Source organism: Frieseomelitta varia, unplaced genomic scaffold, assembly GCF_011392965.1.
Source record: "Frieseomelitta varia isolate USP_RPSP 00005682 unplaced genomic scaffold, Fvar_1.2 scaffold_88, whole genome shotgun sequence".
NCBI classification, from domain to species: domain Eukaryota; kingdom Metazoa; phylum Arthropoda; class Insecta; order Hymenoptera; family Apidae; genus Frieseomelitta; species Frieseomelitta varia.
The window spans coordinates 80,262-103,900 of NW_025110678.1; the positions used below are offsets into that span (position 1 = coordinate 80,262).

At 38.2% G+C, this 23,639-nt stretch overlaps 1 protein-coding gene across 1 annotated transcript; it reads left to right on the plus strand.

The window, feature by feature from the left end:
- Window positions 1-920: 920 nt before the first annotated feature.
- On the plus strand, window positions 921-23,608 carry LOC122536939 (muscle M-line assembly protein unc-89-like). Its single transcript, XM_043669728.1, has 14 exons — window positions 921-1,192; window positions 3,928-4,069; window positions 12,580-12,877; window positions 14,546-14,726; window positions 15,848-16,098; window positions 16,422-16,566; window positions 16,808-17,020; window positions 17,260-17,442; window positions 17,540-17,737; window positions 18,141-18,277; window positions 18,371-18,707; window positions 19,328-19,572; window positions 20,725-23,522; window positions 23,590-23,608. Exons 1-14 carry the CDS (start codon window positions 1,180-1,182, stop codon window positions 23,606-23,608), a joined length of 5,160 nt encoding a protein of 1,719 aa, XP_043525663.1. The 5' UTR covers window positions 921-1,179.
- Window positions 23,609-23,639: the final 31 nt, after the last annotated feature.

Genomic DNA, 23,639 nt, shown 5'->3' on the forward strand with positions numbered 1-23,639 from the left:
TTGAGCGACATAATTACTCTGAATGCAAATACACGTGTTTCAAATTTTTTCCGCTAATACAGAAATTCTTAGCATGGGAAATATCGAAAACTCACTCGATACTATGCCGGAATATATTTATGTACAGCTCATTCTAAATTAGCGGAAAGTTTCTCATTGAATCGTGACAATTACGTCGTTGCTAGCCAAGAATCTGCCGTTCCTTATTTAAGTCTGACGTTCGACTTTACCACAAAAGCGAGCCTTCAAATCATAATCGCGACGATGATGATGATTGAAAAATTGCAACCATGCATGCCTTCGTTGTTTCCGTTTCAATCGATCTGTGCACAGTCATCGTCGCTGACAACGAGCCTAAAGGCTCAACGTTCTATCTACTAATTCCATACTTATTCATTTTCAATATTTTTGTCTCGCACACAAAAAGAACATCGAACCGAAAAATTGTCCAATATAACTCAGCCATATATCGTTTATACTTGCAATTAATTTCTATTTACATTAATTAATTTTACTTCGAACTATTCAACCCCCCCCCCCCCCCCCATCTGGGTGACCAACGACTATTACAAAATAACTCGTTTCATATTTCCGTATTCATGTATTATACATATCGGCAAGTCAAGGTATATACATACTTCGACGTTCGATATTTTCAGACGGTCAGAAAGAAAGGAGAAAAGGGAAAGGTGAGGGCGCACCGTGAAGAGACGGGGCAAGTTATTCAAAGATAAAAAACCAGCAATGCGCCGGGTTACATCAGGGATAGATAGCTGGCCAAGAGAGAAAGAGGGGCGAGAGGGGCGTGCCGATGAAAAGGAGAGAAAGGGAGAAAGAGGCGTTCGGGGACGGAGCGTTGCGTTGAAACGGCGCATGTGCGCGTTTCGTTAAAACGACGAAGCCGAGAGTGGCGTGTCGAGACGATTTTAGACCGGAGCAGGGCCTCCTGCCGTCAGATTTCGTGGCGCACAGGGTGTGCTGTGCCACGGGTCACCAGAGTGAAGAAGAGGTCGCCCGGAGGGAAGGAACGGAAGCTTTGGCGGTCGAGGCGCCGGAGCCCCGCGACCGGAACAACGTGCAGGTTGCCACTTTCCTCGAATCGAAACCGCCACCAACGTGCCTCCCTTTCGCGAGTGATGTCAATGCGAGGAAGAATCGGCTCTCGTATCATCTGACGAGATGACCTTAACAGGTAAGAAGTACGTGGTCTCTCCTCTCGAAACGCGAATTCGGATCCAGTGTCGATGAAGAAACTCGAGTTCGAAGATCGGAGTCGATGTCGATCGGAATATTTGAGAAAGAGGAGAGGAAGAATGATTATGAGCGTGTCTCGATTTATTCTTTGAAACGTGAATCGAAATTGGATGAATCTTGTATAGTTGTAGAGAATGTGTGAGATGCGATCCAGAGTTGAAGATTACGAGTAGAGGTGAAATATTTTCCGAAGGAAAATTCTGTCTGTCTGACAGAACAATTTGGAGTGAATTGGAGACAGATTTGAAACTGTGCGTAGAAGATCAAATGAATTTTGATTTTGAAAGGAACGTGTGGGATTCTTCAGAGTTGTCGAAGATGCACGAGTCAATGTGCTGGAATATTTTTGAAAAGAAATCCGTGACGATGTATTTCATTTTATCTTTTCAAGCGCGAAAATTAGTCAAAATTGGAACTGTGAATGGAAGATTCGGTAAATCTTGCGTAAGAAGTACGCAAAAAGCTTTAAAATTATCGAAAAATTCCGAAAGTCGATGCAGAATATTTCAAGAAAGATGTCTGTGATTAAAATTAATTTCATTATTACTTTTCTAAATTTCTAGATCGAAAATTCACCAAATTTCGCGTAAAAGAAACATGCGAGAAAGTCTTTAAAGATCTCACAGAGAGAAAATATTATTATAAAAAGATCTACAATTAACGTCGTGTGTTATTATTGCCTTTCAAAATGTGTGTCCATAAGCATCAAGCTTGTCAACGAAAAATTCAATGAATCTTGAACCAGAAACGCGTGAGTAGTTTTGTTATCAAAAATTTCAAAATCGCATCTTCCGTTGCTACCTTCCGACACGCGAACTCCCGTAACTTCGACATACATATCTTACCTAACAAACATCTAAAAAAATTCGCAGTTGCCTAAAGTTAAGAAACGCAAATCAACGAAGTTCCAACAAGCTAAGCTCTGCTTCGTCGAGTTTCGGTGAGAAGATGGATCATGGATCCTCGATCGATGACGTCGAGTGACGAAATTTGTTTAGATCACTGGTCGTTGAATCTTTCCGCTGGCTGCCAGGTGGAGGTTGCTGTTGCACGAGCAACGTTGAACCGTGTTTAACATCGGTTATAGGTTTAGTTTCACGATCGGTTGTTACATAAAAATCTTGCCGCTGGTGGTCTCGGCCGAGTTTAGCGGCAAAGTCAGGATTTATGCATGCCGCGTACTCCAGCGACCGGTAATAACGAGGCTTACGTTTACGAGAACGAAATCCGCGTTAAAAATAAGAGTTAAAAGACCGGATTTACAATCGCAGCGCGGAGAAGAGGCATAGCCGGGAAAAATGTTCGTCGGCGTCGGTGTTTGGGAACGGAACCAAGTGTCCGAAGCAGCCGCGGCCATGTTTATTTTTTAAAGTATTTATTTACCCGTATTGCCGGGTTTCACAGTAGAAACACGCAACGCTCGGGATTCCCTCGCGCGAGATCATCAAAGAGACCGACGAAATTTACAAATACGAATTTCTTACGGTGAACATGAATTCGAAATCGCGTCTGGTTTTATTTTCTTAAGTGGTTTCCATCTTGGTTGCTTTCTCCCCTCGAATATCTATATTTACGCTGCCGGCCGCAAGTATCAGAGCATCTATCGATATTTCGGACGAATTAAACGACATTCACTGTCTCTCTTTCTTCATTATGTACGGTGTCATTTACATACGGCGCGCGTGTTGTCTCTTCGGTGTGATCAGCGTGGCAAATCATAGCGGTGCGAGTGAAGATTTGAAAAATTTGTGTTTAGTGTATTTCGAATTCTCGGAGTATCACCTATTTAGTTAATTATAGTTAATTAAGTGAGAACTTTGTTCTAGTAATCGCGATATATTTTTGGACCTTGGAAGAATATATCGAATCTTTCGTAGCAATAAATTTTTTATAGTACTTCTTGGTAGTCTTATGTATTCATTGTAAAAATCTAAAATTCATTTCATCATATCATAATTTTATAATCTATTTCAGTTTTCCAACAAATGTCATGAGTAATTTATGATCAGCAGTGTAACTATCATACTTACCAAACGTACAATTAGTCACTAGGTATTGCGACTTATTAATATATTAAATAATTAACTGTTTTAATATTCACTGATATTTATGATTTATATAACTGTAATATATAAATCATAAATTATTTATATATTTATGTTATATTTATTTATATTTATTTATATATTTACATATTTACATATTTATTTTAATAAATAATTGAAGCTTCCTGATGTAAGCGAATATTATAAAATCATGAAAAATCATTAAGATTTTTATTCATAAATATTTATCGACGCGTATAATAATATATTCAAACAAATTAAACATAAACAATTCGTGTAACATATTTATAAACACGTTCACAAAATATTTCCACAAATATATTTATAAATCATACTACGACCGCGATTCTCGCCTGTACATACATATGCATACATATGCATACACTTTTGTTTTTCTAAGCATTTTAGAAACCACGTGAGCGCAAAAATACCAGGTAGCCTTTCGCGAACAATAAATTTTCGCCTACGGTCGAACAACGTTGCGATGTCATATATAGTGTTTTCCATTTGGGGCCACGTCTCGTTCCACACGTGAAATATTGTCACACGTTGAAGGATGTATTTTCATAGCTAGTAGCGACTCACTTCGTTATGCAATTCGTTGCAGATCAAGCGGCGAAAGCCAAAGGACCGCCACGATGGCTGGAGCCGGACCAGGTGCTTCCGGTTCAGGGACGAGTCGGCGAGGACATCGTCATCGAACCGAAACTACGGTGGTCCGACGTTTTCGACGAGCTACGATACGAACTGTAAGCTTCAGAACGCGAGTCCTTCATTTCCCTCCGTGTATTTTCTCTTGGTGTCTCGGAACCTTGTAACATAGATATTCTAATTATAAGATTTCGCTAACCTTGTAACGAATTTCAGTAGCTCGGTAATAACCAAACACCTTTGCCTCGTTACGATTAGGCCGCAAACGTTTATGCAATTTTTTCGTATTTCACACGAGCGGAGAAACTAAATGGAAATTTGTTTCACCCGTGGAATTTTTCTTCTCACGATCTTGATTTTTTTTTTTTTTTTTATTCTTTTTGGGTTAAACGATTAATGTTTCAAGAACAGTAAGAAAGTCAGATAAATCAGTTTACATCCCCAAATTTAAGAAATTTTTTTAATGACAGAGAAACATAGTAATAACATTGTGAGTAACACGGAGAGTAGAGGGTTCAAATTTCTTGTAAATGCATAAACATTGACAGTCTAATTGTAATTCTTAATTTTATTGTTTACAGACTACATTTAAGTACGCATACAATATTTTATGTATGATAAATAATTGAAGATAGTCGTTACATTTACATAGAATTTCGTTATTAAAAATATTGGTTGTTATCCTTTGCGTAAATTTATTGACTCAATGCAAGTACGACGGTCACAAATTATTTAACAGGGACGATTATAGTCTTGAAAGGGGAATCGAAGATATCGGAAGTTGGAAACGCGGGTTGAAGCGACGCAACTGGTAGCGACACAAAAGTTCACGACCTCAGTGCGTTGTTTCGTCTCGTACTACAATGATCGAGCATCGTCGTTTACTTGTTATCGTTCATTCTCGACTATTGGCCCTAATTTCGGGTGGAAACCTTGAAACGTGCCAAGGATCAAACGCAGTTTATTTCGAGCTGTCGCGCACTTAATTTTCGCGGAGGACCAAATTACACCGCCGTCTCGTGTAACTTCGTATACGCGAATTTTCGCGTAATAATTCTCGTGTAAATTTTTCCAATGCCAGGGACGTAGCTAAGTCATTCTTTTTTCAAATTTTTCAAATCACGTCAGCAGTGAAGGGGGGAGGGATCATATCTTTGTTAAATTCTTTTTAACTAAAGAAAGGAGGAAAGGAGTAATTACTAATAATTACTAGATTACATGCAGATCAGTTTTATGCCATTTTTATAAGTGAAACTAGAGAAATTAGTTAATTATGTTAGACTGTGGATTTTTACGCAAATTCATGTTTCTGAAAATATAATTAAAAGAATAGATGATCTTCTCTTATGTATCGAATGTTAGAAATATATTTAATAAAAATAATAATAATACAGAGAATTATATTTTTTTATATGACATGGATTCTGTGAAAGTACACTTTTTAATTTTCTACAAATGAATAAGAATCTGCACACTTTACAAGTAGTGGATTAGTTTCCTTTTACTGAAACTAAATGAAGAGAGAGGGAAAGTATTTAATTGCATAATTTTCTTCTTTAAATGAAACAGAAAGAAGAGCAACACATAATTTAGCGATTAACAAATTTGGAAAATTTAAATTCGATAATCTTGAACCAACATCCAACTGTCAAAATTAAAGATTTTACTTATTAAGCACGTGGTTCTTAAATAAGTGACCGCTATAAAAATAAACTTGAACTAATCCCAAAGTACCGAAATTTTCATAATGTGGAATGTTGGAAGTCTTGAATAGAAAATCGAAATCTCATTCTTTATCAATGAGAGTTAGTTTTCAGTGTATGTTGAATCGAAGATAATCACTTTCCTAATGACTAGACTTCGAATGCTTAAGAAAATGCATACATGCGATGTGCAAAATGATCTGACTTTTGCATACTTGTTAAAAAACATGTACACATTGCTTTTATATCTATTTCATTTGTTACTTTTATATTTGTTTCATTCATAGGGAAAAGCCATGTGCAAAGTAGGCAAATGTACATGAGAAATATGCAAATACATACACGAACAATAAGCAAATATATAAATATACAAGCATGCAAGAACAATAGGCAAATATGCACGAAAAACAGGCAAAATATTTTCATATTTTTCTTACACATTTGCAAATGCTTTTTGCACATGTTACGTGTATAAACATCCGCGGTCTAGTAATGAGCAATGTATTAAGTTACTTAGGAAAGTGAAAGATTGGGTGCATAATCATTGAACGCTTATTTTAGGAACGTAAGACGTGACCTCATCTAGCCTCGCTGCTTAAATAAGACAAGGGTGACGGATCGATGGTAGTAATTGTTGTTTTTTTTCAGAACGATTCGTCTTCTGACTCATTTCACTTGTGCTTGCCGAGTCCTTCTCCTCGAGTACATCTGTTAAATTGAAACGTTTCGTCGAAGAAACCGTATTATTATCGTGTTATTAATGCTTCTTGTCGAAGAAAAGTTACCATTTACCGTATCATACTGTCTTATTAACGTAAAACAAAACAGCACGTCACAGTATACGTAATAATAATCATAATGATACAATTTGACACTAGTTTTCCTTTTTATCGAAATAATTTTTTTCCAAGTTATATCACTAAGATGTCATAAATGGATCTTTAGTTGACATCTTGCCCTCGATAAGAGAAAATTTCTTAAAACTAAATGTAAATAACAGAAGATAAAATCGTATCAGAATTAGAAATTAATGTCAAACAGATTTGTTTCTTACGAAATAATTGGAGAGATAGTTGACAAACGAAATAATTATCGACACATGTACTCAAAACGTGCAACAAACAGTGATCTTAACTCCTTACTTTATAATTTACTTTATAATAGTTATTCCAACGAATAGATGACGCAACATTGAAACGCTACCGGTAATTTATAGTAATCTACAACAACTTTACTCCGAAGAATCAAAATTGATACGACTAGAATTGATACGTCTTTGTTGCACCACAAAACTATAATACCTGGATTTTTCTGTAATTAGAATCTGGATCAGTCTAATCGTAAGTCAGAAAATTAGAAACAATTCCAAATATTTTTTCATCATTATTCGAGAAACGAAAATCATAAGGGGAACTGCATTGTTCCTGGAAATCTGGATATCGAAGAATTCGAAGCTGTAACTTTCAACGATCGATTCCTTTCATCAGCGAATTGGCCCCCTAACCCCTCAGACGCTACGACAACGGAAACATAGTTCACGTTCCTCTCGCGAGTTACGAAAACTCTGAACACGAACTTTTGACGTTCTTCTCTTCGAGAATCTCTCCCTCCCTCTCTGTCCCGATGCAATCTAAATTCGACCGAGGCTCTCGAAAATTTTCGCGAAATGACGCGAAAGTGGTGGCGCTGGCTCCTTGCGTCCCCGTCCGTTTCGACTCTAGGATGCTGCCACGGCACGTTGCTCGTAGTTCCTTTCGGAACTATAGCGGAAGGTGGCGGATGTGGAGGTGGAAAATCGGGCGCGGACGATCTGGCGCTGGCATCTTGCTATCAGTCTTCCGAGGGAGCGTCGTGACGATCGACGAGCGGCCAAAAATCAGCTCGGACCTCTCTCTCTCTCTCTCTCTCTCTTTTTCTTTCTCTTTCTCTTTCTTCGAACTCGTTTTACTTTTACACGCATCGGCCGTTAATTAGAACAGAGAGGTCTAGAGGAACGAACCAGGGATCGATGGCTGACAGATCGCACGACGATCGCGCGCTACCCCCCCTCTAGAGTTCGAGACCAACCATTTCCTCGAGTACCTTTTTTTTGCATACACAGTATTTTTACATAATCGTGCCAGCTTGTTACATCCAGGCGAGTCAATTTCCATGTCGAACGAAAGATGTAAGAAACACCAATTTCGCAACTGATCGAAAGGGAGAAGAACAGAGTGGATTACGAGTGGATCAGTGATTTGGTGCGAGTTTCGCGGTCCAGCTGGAGTTGTCGTTGCCGGAAGCTGTTTGGTAGAATGACGAGCAGCGTCATCGGCGCAGACGAAGCGAAGTCATCGAACAGACGTGTCAGGGTCGTGCGACACGAAAGAACGCCTGGTGGATTTATTTTTGCACGCTTGCCACCGAGTGAACGCCGAGCAATATCACGTCGACGATAAATAACGGAACGACGATGCCAACGTTGGACGAGATCGTCGATCGAACGAATGCCGATCGGAATTTTGTTTGATCCGAGCTGATCAGTCGGAGTACGAGGAAGAATCGATGCATCGATTTGGATTCCATCCGCCTCTTCAACCCCCTTGTTCGATCCCCCGTGCACGAGGCATGGAACTTTCGCCCCCGTTGGTTCGACGAACTCACGTCAGTGATTGTCATTGGTGATCGCGAGTGGTGAATATTGATTCAAGGAGGAAGAGTGCGTTGAGCGGACGCGTGACATGGGGAGTGACTGTTGCAAGTGCGCCGATGGCAATAAATCCGCCATTAACGGCTCGTTCAGGAACCGTTCCGGATACCGGTAGGATTTTAGAGTTATTTGCTGGATATTTTTGATGGATGGGCTCTACTGTACGCGTAATTTGTATTTTTTGTAAACGTGGCAAAAATACGATTTAAATTGAAAACGAATTCCAAGAAATGCTGTGTTCTTTGACATTCTATATATTTTTGTGCACGTTGAATCTTGACTGTTGGAATTTGTTTGATTTCTCTTTTGTTTTCGTCGCTGATATTAGCAGAATGTAGGATATTGTTGAATTGAAAACTTTAATTGGAAGCTTCACTGACTAGGTTCTAGTTTGTGAATGGAAACTAGAGGAAAATCAACATAATTTTCAGCAATGTAAGAGAATTATTGGTGACAATTTTTCTCATACAAAACACAAAATCGAAAATGAATATTAATTGAATAAAATTACGATACTCTTCATTTGTAATTCTCATCAAAGTGGCTACTATCCCGAGTGTGTCATCAGAATTAAATCCAAATGGAATTTTCATTGTATAAAATTCTCGCCTAGAAACCAATCCCAAATCCAATGTCGAATTATTTTCGTGGGAAAACCTTGAGCTTCGGTTGCTCGAATAACACAGGTATGACAAGTTACTAACGAAGCTCGAACGAATAAGATATCATTGATTCAGTAAAATGAAATACTATTTTTTATAAAATACGCACGATTCTCGAGCGATCGAAGAGAAAAGCAAAATGTTTTTGTCGTTTAAAGGCATCTAAATAAAAATCGGTTGCACGCTTCCAACGTATTTCGGGCAAACAAATGATCTAGAACGCCTCAAACTCTTGGCATTGCTCTACTGCCCTATTTTCGTCGCCTTTTTATTCAGGCGTGCAAGCATGGCGACGAGAACTTTGTTGTTCGATGGCCGCGGGATCGCGGCAAACGCGAGTATCGATCAGATTTTTCGGAGGCCGTGGTTACAGTGTTCGGATCATTGAGATATCTCGCGACGATCTAGAAATGCCGCAACGCGAAAGATCAGTGGTGCAACCACAGCGTGCGTTTGGACGTAAGGGAATTGGGCACAGTTCGACCGCGACACGACTCCTCGTCTTTCCACTTGTTTCTTCTTCTCATCTTCATGTTGTCTCAGTCAACGCGATCAAGCATGAATCAATACGATGTAACGTAATCTTGACGATATCCTTGACGAAATGATCAAAGAATTAATTTTCTATATGAATTATTTTTACTTGGAGAAAGTATCGGTGTAAGTGAGTTTTAGATTCTGTTTAATTTTAGTTTATACTAAATAGTGTATACATAATTATCCGTTTAGTTTTAGTTTATACTAAATAGTTTATACATAATTAAAACTGTTGATTGAGTAGCAATTTTGGAAGGTACAGTTCTTAAAATTAATATTTTCTCAACGTTCTCAATAGCAGTAATGCTATATATAAAATATATATTTTTAATATATAATATAATATATAAAATATATATAATAATATATAAAATAATTATAATGAATCATATTGGTGTCGGTGCACAAATTTAAAAAAAATAAATATTCTTACATATCCTTTTTATTATATTATTATCACATCATTACATATATTTTTCTTCTGTCGTGTGCACATTCTACATGAATAAATAATGCCAGCATCTAATTAAATTTCGAATCTAGACTTGCAAACGTCAAATTCCACGAATCGTTCTCCAATCGTACGATTCGAAAAACTCGTACTATTTTCCCTGAAAATCCCGTCAGTCTTCGATATTATTTGTTTCTTTTTACCGAGTATCTTGCAGTCTACGCAATATAAACGACGATAAAGATCGATCGAGATTGCAGAACGTAGAATTCGTTTCTCGGCTAGACAAAATAGACATTGCGTCATCGGGCTTGAACGCGCGTCGTTGTCGGGGAGGCGCCTATGCACGCGCCCCGAGTTTGCGAAATTTTTAGGTGTACATATTGTACAAAAACGAAGATTTTTCTCACGACGATCGATTCGTTTTATCTTGCAAAAAGATAAAAATGAAACCCAAAGTCTATATGAATCGTAGTTACGAGAGTTGAAATCTTAAAGACTTCATTAATCTGTATATTCTCTTTAACAATAAGGGTAGAAGATTCATTAACGCAAGTTAAAAAGAAAGTAATATAACTAGATCTATTTTTCTAGGTTTATCAGAAAAATGTGTGATGAAGATAAACCAGTGAAAAAGTTAGCTCTCCGTGGGCAACTGTCACTAGAAAATCTCACTGTCCATGACCAATTTTTGTCATTGCTCTAGGCTTCCAAAAATGTAAAAAAATTTTTCAATTACTTAATGAAACCCTTATTACAATTTTTAAGTCAAATCTTTAGAAGGTTCCTCTGGGAAGAATAGAAATCATGAATGAAATTTCTTTCAGATGACGTGAGTGACTCAGGTTAAGTTTCCACATCGCTAGTAGACAGAATTAAATCGCCAGGCGAAGTTTAATTTTACACGTTTTCACATAAATTATTGTATTTCCTATATTTTCAAAGTTAATCAAATGAAAAAAATCAAATTAAAGACTCAAAACAAGAAGAGAGAGAGAGACTGTCGATATATCGGACATTCGGCTTTCTCAGATATTATATAGGTGTCGATATGACGTTAGTACTTAAAAGGTTAATTTCAGAACATGTAGTAGCATAACTGTTGTGGAATTGTTGGGGTCCACAAGAGGGTATTTAAATTTTCGCTTCGTTACTACATTCAGAAATTAAAATTTTTCTTGGTCCTCGTAGCAGAAAAACAATCGACTTATGACGCTTTAAGAATTTCTTCTTAGAACCACAAATGAGAAAAACAATTCGTTCGTGAAAAACTAAACTAAAGGGTAGAGGAGCACGAAGGATGATGACTGGTCTGATTGGACCTCGGCCATCGCCCCGACAAACTGGCATTTGGATATTACCAAACCGACCTCGTTCCGTTAGAAAGTGTTCCTCCCTGCTTTCTCGTTGGCAATCGATTCGTCTGTGTTTTCTTTTAATCGACCAGTTAAATTTTTAATTTAAAAAAAGAATATGGAGGAGTTTCGCCTTATCGTTAGCAAAAATACCTCTAAATATTGAAACAATCATAATTATAAATAACAGCAAGTTCTAGGGTGAATTTAAACTATAATATAATATTTCTAATATCGTCACGTTCTTCTGTTTTTCACTTTATTTAATTAATTGATGAACACGAGGTTTTGACTTCGTACACGTCACACGGTGGTTGATACGAGTCGTAAGGACGAAATTATGTAAAACGAGGAAACTGAAAATAGCGGAATGTTCGTATAGAGTGTGAGAATTCGTTTTTATTAGTCTGTTGTTTCAATGCCCGCGTTTCATTCCAAGGATATTTATAGTTCGCCCACGTTCTACCGAGAAATCGTAAAACTTACTAGCGTTATCTGCGAGATAGCTGTCTTTCATCATTCTATGAATTAGATTGGAGAAAAGAAGTGACAAGAATTTATTAGTTGTGATGTCAGGTGATTGAATTTAATTGCAAGATGTGATGATTTATGAATAGTAGATGTCAAGAATAATAGTAGTATGAATAGCATTACGATAGAAGGTTCACTAAATTAGAAAAACAAATTTTGTTGTTTATTGCGATGATTACAAATTTTGTCAAATTTTCAGTACAGAGATATTGGAGTAAAAGTCGAGTGAACTATTAGACATTAAAATATAAATTACAGCAGCAGCAATAAATACTACTGTTTATCAATGACGTTTATTTTCCACTTATAAATATAGTTTATGAAAATTAATAGTGTCATAAAATTTATCAGTAATAAAATATTGAAACTGCTGATAAAATTATATTAGATATATAATATTATATATTAAATTATATTATATATAATTATATATTATAATTATATTAGATATATTATATATTAAATTATATTATATATATATATATAATTAAAATTATATTTAATTATAATTAAAAAGTACCTGGAAAATAAATTAACTATTATTTATTATTATAATACAATAAACTAGCAAATAAGTAGACATTATTTAATATTGCATTGTATGTTATATTTGATTATCACATATATTGATTCATGTTGTATATTTTATAAATTAAGCGTGAAAAGTAATTTCATTGCAGATTACGCGGAGATGTACCGATACCGTCCGATCGATACCGCGTACAAATGAGAGGCAACGTCGTCCAATTGACTCTGAAGCAAACACAGAAAGACGACACAGGGCATTACGCTCTGGTGGCTACGAGAGTTGGTCAAGGATTCGACAAAGGATCTTCCAAGAAAATACACCTGAGCGTCGACGAACCTTCGGAGGAGGGTGATCCACCAACCTTCTTACGAAGATTGACTGATCTCGCGGTCAAAGTTGGCACCCGGACCAGATTCCTCGTGGAAATCCGGAGTTCGACTACACCGATGGTAACGAGTTACATTATTATAATTTACCAATCTTAACGATAGAACAGAAATGAACAAATCTTATGAATTAAAAAAGAAAAAAAATAAAGCCTAAATATTATATTTTAATTTTCAATGTTGCTGTGTCTGTATGTGTTTTACTTCAAATATTTTCCATATCCTCGCGTATTATCTACACGTGTTCTGTATATCTTTGCAAATTTAATTTCTTTTACAGATATACACATAAATAGTCTAATTATCGATCAATATATCCATATATTTTTATAAAAAGATGTTTGATGGGAACATGTTATGTTAGAAAACAATTCTCCAAAAAATACTTCCAAAAGGTAACTACGTATATACTAACGCGAAAATAACTATCGTTAAGCAAGACAATTCCTTAGATAAAATTGGCATTAATTATTACTATTCGTTATGTTGCTTCAACTATTATTATTTAAAGCAGTCGGAAAGATTGCGGGCAATTTACACTTGTTCGTCTTCGATATCAAGAATTTAAAATTTAAAACTGCAATCTTGTTTCCTTTTCTTCTTCTATCGAAATCGTAATTCGTGCCTCGATACCAGAAGGCAAGGGGCCAGTGCAAGAAATTAAAAAGTCGATCGATCTCGAGTTCGAGATTTGAAGAGAAAGAGCGAGCCCGGTATGTTCCAAAATTGGTAGGCCGGGTAAGGGAACGATGGAATCCGTGCCAACGTCGGCGATTAACCCGGAAGGTGTTGAGCCGGAATCACACGGTGACTTATCGCGACGGATTTCTGTTGGTTCCTCCACAGCGGACGGCAGACGAAGCGGGAAACGCGCGCTAAAAAGGAGCCGGCTGAGGTCCATGACCCGAGATTCAAAGAGACGAAAGAGCAGAAAACGAAGATCGTTACCGCGGTCTTATGCGTCGTATTACGACTATTATTACGCGCGCGCGTACACTATGGCCTGAAACTATGCCCCCAGATCGTCTAAATCTGCGACTGCTCGCCATAAACTTTCCTATGTTCGTTTTCCGCGCGACGGTGTCCTCTTGCCGGGATTGCGCAATCCAAAGTTGTCTCGTTCAGACAAGTAATAGTTTTAAAACAATTGTTCTGGATCGATATTGAAATTAAAATTATTTATTGCAAGTAATAATTTGGAGTTATTAAGAATCGATCGTTCGTCTATTGGCCAAATCTAGAAGAATCAAACTTCGCTGTTTTTTTTTTTTTTTTTTACTAGATTGAAACTTGGCCATTGAATTTTTAAATTGTTTCCACTTAACAGTAAAAGATATAACTTGTCGCGTTCTTCTCCCGTAGTTTTCTTATTTAAAAGTGAAAGACGCAATCAAAAGATTATGATGGTTTCCCCCCTCATAATTAGACTCTAATTTTACATTTTTATAAACACGATCGAAAGTTTAATTTAAAGTTTGAGCACAATGTGCAGTTTAGTTATACGCAAAATAGACTCCAACTTTATATTTTTATAAACACGATCGAAAGTTTAATCTAAAGTTTGAGCACAATGTGCAATTTAGTTATACGTAAAAGAGATCCAGAAGGTTAAAGTAGAATATGTAACGTGTCTACTTGTCCTCTGTTTTTTCCTGAAAACGTGTGACAAGCCGCTACTAGCTTGTCGCGGCTTCGATCTCTGTACAATTAGCCGTTGTTGTTGAATTCCAGATCACCTGGCACAGAAATGCCGAGCCGGTGCACGCGGGTTCGAGATTCTCTTTCGTCCACGAGGGAAACTTCTACTGCGTCGACGTGGCACCTGTCACGGTCGAGGACGAAGGACACTGGACCTGCATGGCGGAAAATCGTGGAGGACGATCATCCTGCACCTCTCAACTTACCGTCATTGGTAAGAACACGTGTCTCTGACTCACTCTGAATATTCGATAAAATTACGAGTGTGGTCCTGGGTTTCCGGAACTCGATTTGTACCGGCTGGCTATAGTCTTATTATCGAAAATAGATGCTAGCCGTGCGTGGATGGCATTTTGGGATTTGGACGGAGAAACAGCGAATTGTACAATAATTAGAACGAGAGTCTCCTAATAATGTAGGAAATTAATAATAGGAAATATTGTTGTAATAATAATAGGAAATTCTTGTAACAATTAATTGTTAATATTTAATAATTATTAATTTTGTTATTTATTATTAATATTTAATTTATTGTTAATTTTATTATTTATTATTAATATTATTAATTTCTAATATTTAATATTTATTATTAATTTTATTATTCATTATCAGTATTATTAATTTTTAATATTTATATTATTTTTTTGTTGTATTATATTTCGTTTTATTTATTTCATTATATGATATACATTTTTTTAATTATTTATTATTAATATTATTAATTTTTAATATTTATATTATTTTTTTGTTGTATTATATTTTGTTTCATTTATTTCATTACATGATATACATCTTTTTTATTTTATTTTATTATCACACTTAAGTAGGGTAAAATATAAATATTTAATAAATACAGAAATATGTTTGAAATTACGGTCTTTTCAGTTTGTAATTTCTTCTAATAGAAAATTTTATCTAAATATAGTTTCTTAGAATTCCTTTCTCGATAGAAAGTACTTTCAAACGGAGTTTCAGTACAATTATTTATTAGATATTAGAAAGGAAATTTTGAGTAATCTTTTTATAATAATAATAATAATAATAATAATAATAATAATAATAATTTAATGGCTAATAAATTTACAACATATATTAGTAATATAATTTTGATATATAATAAATTTACAATAATGTCGAATTATCTTTTTGCACATCATTTTTGTAATAATCAACAATTCTTCTTCATTTTATTCTTCAGTTTATTTCTCTAAATTCACGTCAATTACTAACATCGCAAATTTCTTTCTTCCGGATGAAAATCTCTTCTTAAATATATTCTTCGTTTACTTTAGAAACGTTTAATTTCCTTTCCCTTTCTCTTTTACCAATCTACAGTTCCAAAAGCCTACAAAAGACCAGAATTCGTGGAGGAGCTCCGTGCCCTTCTCACAGAGACAGGCACAGTGTCCCTGGAATGCAAAGTAGTTGGTGTACCTACACCAGTGCTAAGATGGTTCAAAGACAACAAAGAAATCAAGGCTGGCGATGTCTTCGCTTTAACTGCCAACCCCGATGATCCAACCTCCCTTGGCATTTATACCTGCGAGGCAGTGAATTGTATGGGAATTGCATACTCTTCTTCAAAAGTAAATCGATTCATTATTTGCAACAATAGAATTGAAGAGTCCTTGTAGAAAACACTGTAAATGGCAAACGCTGACTGAATTTTCAGTCATTGCCAGGTACATTCTACTTGAAAATAAAAATAATGTATTACATTGATATACATTACCCTGCGTACGAATAATCTAGGGACAAATAAAATTAACATCTACAGTGTTTGCAAATTTGAATAAATGGTAACTGTCTTCTTCGATTTGAAAAATCTAGCGCTTGGCACTTTCAGTGTTTTCTAGGTCTCTTCAATTAATAATTGCTCTTGAAGAAATAAACGTAATTAATTTCTTAGGTACACGTGGTTGGAAAAGGAAGTAGGGAGGGTTCTTTAAAGCCAGCAGATTCCATGACACCGTCTGGCCCTCTTCCTATTTTCATCAAGCTTTTGCAGGACGAATGTTGCAGAATCGGGGACACTCTCCGGCTTTCTTGCCAAGGTATTTCCCCCCTTTCCTTTCTTTTAGGTTAACTTGCTGATTATAATAATTGGAATGGATGTCTGTGATTATAATTGAAGAAACGTAGCTGTCGAATATTCTACTTTATTATGTTTAACATATTATTACTATGTATTGTGCGCGTTCTCTGCGTCTTTAAATTTTCCATAAATGAGTAAAAATCTACAGTTTGATGATTCATTCGCTGTTATAAATTTAATTGTTCGATTCGTTCCAACAGTCCAAGTACCACCGTGGCCGAAAGCAATTACGTGGTACAACAAAGAGGGACGTATCGAGCCAAGCGAAAAGTATCATGTAATGGAAGATGGCCTTGGTGGATATTTTGTTGAGGTATACCCTGTAGAAGCTATGGACGAGGGTGAGTGGAAATGCGTCGCCACGAGCGCTGAAGATATGAAACAGTTTACTACTTGCTACGTTGCAATGTCCAGTAAGTGAAGTATCTTTAAATTGACTGAACATAAAAAAATATCCTTTCTAGTTTCAATCAATCTTATTCTACATTCATGCATATCGATCGATTTAAAAAAACTTTTTTAAATCGCCAAATTGACCCAAAGTAGTTAATATTTAAATTTTATTAACCGAATATTAATTATTACAGTACTGTTATTAATAATGTTATTATTAGCTACATCAAATCGCGTAATTAATCTTTTGTTCATCAAGTTCCAAAGAACTACAGGAAACCACGGTTCATGGAAAGCTTGAAAGCTGTCCTAACGGAGGAAGGTTTGGTATCGTTCGAGTGCAAGGTCGTAGGTTTCCCCACGCCTCTGCTGAGATGGTTCAAAGACGGCCAGGAACTAAAACCAGGAGATGTTTACCAATTAACTGGGACCAATTCCTTAGGTATCGATCGCACAACCTATATTTCTCAAATGTGCAACAATTTATTAAATATTTAATTGTGTTTCTTTTCTTTTTTTCATGTCTGATTTCTTAATAGGTTCCTATTGTTGCATTGCAAGAAATTGTATGGGAGAGGCAAAGAGCACAGCCGAATTAACGATCGAAGATATACAAAATCAATTAAACGAGGAAGAACGTTTGCAACTTCTAAGCACGAATCAACCGCCCACTTTCATCAAAGGTCTTAGGAGTTGCGAAGCGAGAATTAACGAAGACTTTCGATTTACTGTACAAGGTAATAATGGACAATTCGTAATTGTTTTTATCAGAAATTTTAAAATACCACTCTATCAACGAAACGCAACGATAAAACAGAAATCCAACTTACAGTGTTTTCTATGTATATTGTTGCTACGAATCGAGATTCTATTTTTTTTAAACACTCGACTGAGACTTGAAAGATTCCATCTAATTTTGAATCAATAGCTATTTCATGCATTGGTGTCGATGTTTGAAAATTTATTTAATCCTATATTGTTTCTACGAAGGAAAATTTGCTTCCTTTTCTCAATTCGGTAAAAATTAAACTGTGTAATTGAAAGTTCACTTGAGAGAATTACATTTACATAAAAATCTGTAACACCAAGTGTCACGAATGTAAAGTGTGAAGCTTGATGTGTGTCTCTAAATTATTGTAGTCAGTATTTCCCCCGAGCCGAGCCTAGCTTGGTACAGAGACGACATGCCAGTGGAGGAGAACGAGAAATACCAGATTGCCAAGGGGAGTCTCGGCACTTGGCACCTCGACGTGAAAACGCTCGAATTCGTCGATCAAGTGAGTAACCGTTCACGAAAATAACAACGTGGAAATTGCAACATCCGGAGAGAATCGATCGATAAGCCACTATTTCGCTGTGTTGAAATTCAGGCCGAGTGGAAGTGCGTGGCTACCAACGATCACGGTCAAAGCGTCACTTCCTGCTTTCTCAAATTAATCATTCCCAAACATTACAAGAAGCCGAAGTTTCTCGAAAGTTTGCGCGCCATACTGTCGGAGGAGGGTGCAGTGAACTTGGAGTGCAAAGTGATCGGTGTGCCTCAGCCGATTCTCAAGTGGTACAAAGACGGTGTCGAACTGAAGCCGGGAGACATTCACAGGATCATTTCTGGACAAGATGGGACCTGCTGTTTAGGAACTTATACTTGCGAAGCGACCAATTGTATGGGCACTGTCAGCAGTTCTGCGTCTCTTCTCGGCTTTGAAGGTACATTCATTAATATGATTTTAATATACTTGTAATTGGTGCAATTATTTTTAATTTAATTTAATTATAATTATTCTTAATATAATTATAATATAATTATAATATAATTATTAATATGATTATAATATAATTATAATATAATTATTAATATGATTATAATATAATTATAATATAATTATCCTTAATATGATTGTAATATAATTATCCTTAATATGATTATAATATAATTATCCTTAATATGATTATAATATAATTATAATATAATTATCCTTAATATGATTATAATATAATTATAATATAATTATAATATAATTATAATATAATTATAATATAAATATAATATAATTATAATATAATTATTTATTATAATAGATACATCCTTAATATAATTACATTAATACATTACATTAATACATCCTTAATATAATTTTTAATGATCACAATCAAATGGCGAAATAATAATGTGACAGTATTCTTATTCTCATTTCACATTTTTAATCTAATTTTAATATAATTATCCTTAATATCTTTGTATTAAAATTAATTATTCGTTGATTTAACAAAACAATCTTACGACTGTTAGAAATCCACCAAGCATATTCAAAATAATGTTTTGTCAGATAAATTCCCTGTTCGAAAAGAAGCAAAGGAGCCACAGTCACCAAACGGTCACGAACTTGCTAGGAACCTGTCACTATCAACGATTCACGAAGAGAGAACATCGCAATTGTACGATACACCGCAGACCGATCATTCCGTCACGTTAGACGATCGAGGGGAAGTGTCTTTCAGTTTCGATGGTAAAGAAGTTTCTGTTAGTTTGTACGAGACACCTGATCTCACTGAAGAAGAAGCTCTTCAGATCGTCGAAATGTATGCTGATCAGTTATCTGAACACGTAACAGGTAAGTCAATTCCTTGCATTTTCTTTTTTTTTTTTTTTTTAGATGTTACTTGTAGTTATCTTTTTCCGCGGAGGAGAAAATTTATGTTTAAACAAATGATCCAAATTCGAGGATGTGAACGAAATTTTATAGAAACTTTATTTCTGCATTAAATGACAAGATTAAGGTATATTAATATGAAAATCATAAAACTTTTCTTTAAAAAATTAAATAAAATGTTATACACAGCGTATTATATTTAATGAAACTGATTTTTAAATTGAACGAGATGTCATATATAATATACTATACTATACTATAATATACTATAAATATAATATGTAATATATTATAATTATATTATATACAATATATAATAATTATAATTATGTAATTTTCTTAAATTCTCACAACGATGAGGAAACTAACAAAATTAATTATCATCTCTCCGTTCCCCCAAATCTCCTTTCACAGAGCACAACGTGATCGAACTTCCGCCAATGCGGTTCGTCAAAGAGTCATCGAATTCCGGAAACCTGTTGATGGAAGCAGTGGTGATCGACGTGTCGCCAGATTACTTCGTCAGTGCGGAGGAAGGCGACGATCTTCGCACGGAGGCCGATTTCGAAGACGTGTCCATCATGGACGACATAACTCGCGTCTTCTCATCACCGGACCAAGACTCGCGCAGCTCGCTGAAAAGATCCGCCTTGGACGAGGACGACAAACCGCCGGCGAGACCTCCGCGAAAGAAATCGAGCTCCTCGTCCAAGAGCGAGAAGAGCGAGAGGAGTCAAAAAATGGAGTCGGAAAGTTATCACAGCGCTCAGAGGGACGAGCCGTTCTCGCCGGTGTCGCCAATGTCGCCGGTCTCTTCGTTGAAGCAAGACGACAGCGACACGTTCGCCGATGCGCTGTCGTCGGCGAGGCTCTCGATTTCGGAGAACCAAGTGCAAAAGTTGTACGAAGACGGACGCGAGAGGAAGCGCAGCCTCAGCGGAGAGAAGACAGCCGGCTCGAGCATTGACGATGGGATCGGTGGCGATTCCTCCTTCGACTCAGTCACTGGCGCCCCGAAGAGGAAGAAACACCGGAAGAAGAAGCACAAGAGGGAGAAAGGTAGCTCGGAGGAGTCGTCGATCGGTAGCGAGATGGATGGGAAACGAAGGAGGAGCGGATCAGCGAGCGCCAACACCGAAATGCTTCAACGCATCGAGTCAATAAACAAGACCGAGGAGCCGTACGTGGAAGACGTGGCTGACAAGTCCAGCGAAAAGAAACAGACCACCAGCGAGTCGGACAGATCTCTGTCGAAGAGTAACAAAGAACGACTGTTAGACAACACGAAGAGACTGAAGGAACCTGTCCTCGTGGTGAGAGACACGTTGGTCAGCATCGACAATCTCGAGACCAAATTGAACAGTGGCAGCGAGGAGGAGTGTAGAACGACCATAACGGAGAACATCATCAAGCCTATACAAATTTTGTGCGAAGAGGTGTCGTCCATCGAGTCGAAAGCGCTGAAGAACGCCGGCGACAGATCGTTGAATCAAACTGTTCGAATCTCACTGTTGGAAGCCATCGGTGGTCCAACGGAGGAGCTTCTCCGCGGAATGGAGCTGATAGAACGTCAAGAGAACGTGAAGAGTCGCAAGACGGATTTGATCGCGATCTTGGAGAGCCTCACGGACCCCGTGGACGAGATTCTAATGGGGATCACGAAGATCGAGCACGAGCTGACTGGGCGAGCGATCGGCGAGAAACCGATCGCCTTGATTCGAATGATCTCCGCGGTTTCCAAGCTCGACGAGAACGTTAGAAACGCATTGACCGCGGACAAACGAGCTGCGAGATTGGCCGCGAGTTTGGAAGAGATTCTCAACACGTTGGATTTCTTTTTGAACGACGTTTCTGTGGATCCAACTAGAGGAACGATAGAAACCGTGGACACTGTGGTGGTCGAGTCTCTCTCGAGGTCTATAGAAGACATGGCGCGAGCTCTCGGTCGTAGTTGCACGACAAAAGCAAACGTGGACGGTGGTTCGAACATCGTGGAAGAGCTTGCCACACCGACGCGCGAGTTGAAAGCGAAATTGGACACTCTGCGGTCCGCTTTGGAAACTTACGAGACGAAAGGCACATTGTCCGAGTATCGAACGAAATTAATCGAGTCGCTTCGAGATTCCGTCGGGCAGACCGTCGGCGAGATTCAGAGAATGAAGGAGAAGAAACCAGCGGAGGATGAGGGAAGAACAGCGGCGGAAGAGCCGAGGCAGGATATTCTGAAGGAAGTGAGATCGAGTCTCCAAGAGGCGTTGAAATCGTACGAGAACGTGGCTGGCACTCTAGATCCGCGACTGTCCAGCATCTTCGACCGAGTCGACGAGATTTACCGAAGGCTGAGAACACCGCAGAAACGAGAGATCGGTTTGGAATCGCTGACGAGCTTGGAAGGGCCTCTTTACTCCCTTCAGTGCGCTCTAACGTCAATCTCCATCGCAGAGAACTCCGAGACGATATTCAAACTGCTGGAGCCCGTCGTTTCTCAGTTGAGGTCGACGATAACGAGTCTGAACGAGAGCTCGTTGCAACCGATACTGGAAATGGTTGGTAACATCGAGGGGATCGTTCGGATTCGAACGGACAACGAACTGGAGGAGGGTGCGTCTTCCAAGTCGATGCAGGAAGAGCCAGAAAATTTGATCGACGGGATCCTGGATCCGTTGATAGACGTTCAGTCAGCGTTGAGCACTACTCTGGAAGACGTCGACTCTGTGACGAATGGAGCGACGAGTTCTGAGAAATTCGCCTCGTCGGAAGTAGCTGCTTGCCTGGTAGAACTCAGGCAGTACGTGTCCGACGCCGCTCACACGGCCATGACTCTGAGAGTGGACGAAACGTTGAGCAGTCTGATGGATCTGAAGGAACCGCTGCTGGATCTGCTGGCGGTTCTTGCTTCCGAGGAGAGAAGTTTCCAGGAGCTGCCTGTGATTCGTAAAATACCGATCACGATAGAGAAGTTGAAGACCGTCGTTTCGAAAGTGTTGGAACACTCGCGGTCGCAGGAAACGATCAAGCGGACGAAAGACCTCTGGAAAACGTTGGGAGACGTTGAAACTCAGTTACCAAAGACGATCGTTCAGTTAACGGATGCCGAGGAGGCGGCGAAACACGTTCTGGAGCGTTTGAACGTGGACCAGGGTCTCAGTAACGTTCATTTTGCTCTATCTTCGGTGTTGGAGAGGCAAGAGAGGAATCATCCATCGTACTCCTCGAGTCTGACGATTTGTATAGAGGATCTGCGACAGAGTATCGGTTCTTCGGCAGTGGCGATTGCCAATTTGAAGCATCCGGTGGACGAGCAGATCGTCGAACAGGTTGCCCTGTTGAAGGAGAGTCTGTTGAGCTTGCAGAGGTCTCTGCTGACCCAAGAACACGAGCCTGAAGAGGAACAGGTGTTGAAGGATCTGACGAGCCCGGTTGAGAAACTGAAGAACCTGATTCGGACTGTGGTGGACACGGAGGCAAGGACGGACGTGCTTCTTCCAGTTTTGGAGCTGCTCGACGAAATAGAGAAAGACACGCCGTTGATCGCGAAGGAGGCGTCGAAGAAGAAGGCCAGGAGAGAAGCGGAGAAACTAATCCCGAAGAGGGAGGAACCGATGAAACAAAAGGTTCGAACGTTTGGCTTGGCTGATAAGATCTTCCGGTCCTTGGACCCGATGAAACATTGGCTGTCAGCTACGTCCGAGGAGAGCACGAAAGACGAGGAGGAGTCGGCTCTCAGCTCGACCGTCGACGAACTGAAGAGAGACGTGAACAAAATTGCCATCGAAACGTCGTACTCGGAGCCTCCGAGTGACGAGAACCTGATTGAAGCTTTGGTCGATCTTCGCGAACCATTGACCAGACTGCGAAACGCTATAGCAATGTATCACGAGCCAGCGGACTTGGCAACTTTGGAAGAACTTGGCAGACCGATGAAACATCTTCTGCAGACCATCATGGACGTTCTGAGAGACCACGCGGAGGAAGAAGCTCTTCAACC

Bases quoted from the DNA above. Each gene is read 5' to 3' on its own strand.
- LOC122536939 (XM_043669728.1), top strand. The intron at 14,727-15,847 runs GTAAGAACACGT...ACCAATCTACAG, and splicing joins CTCTCAACTTACCGTCATTG to TTCCAAAAGCCTACAAAAGA. The intron at 17,021-17,259 runs GTAAGTGAAGTA...TTGTTCATCAAG, and splicing joins TTGCTACGTTGCAATGTCCA to TTCCAAAGAACTACAGGAAA.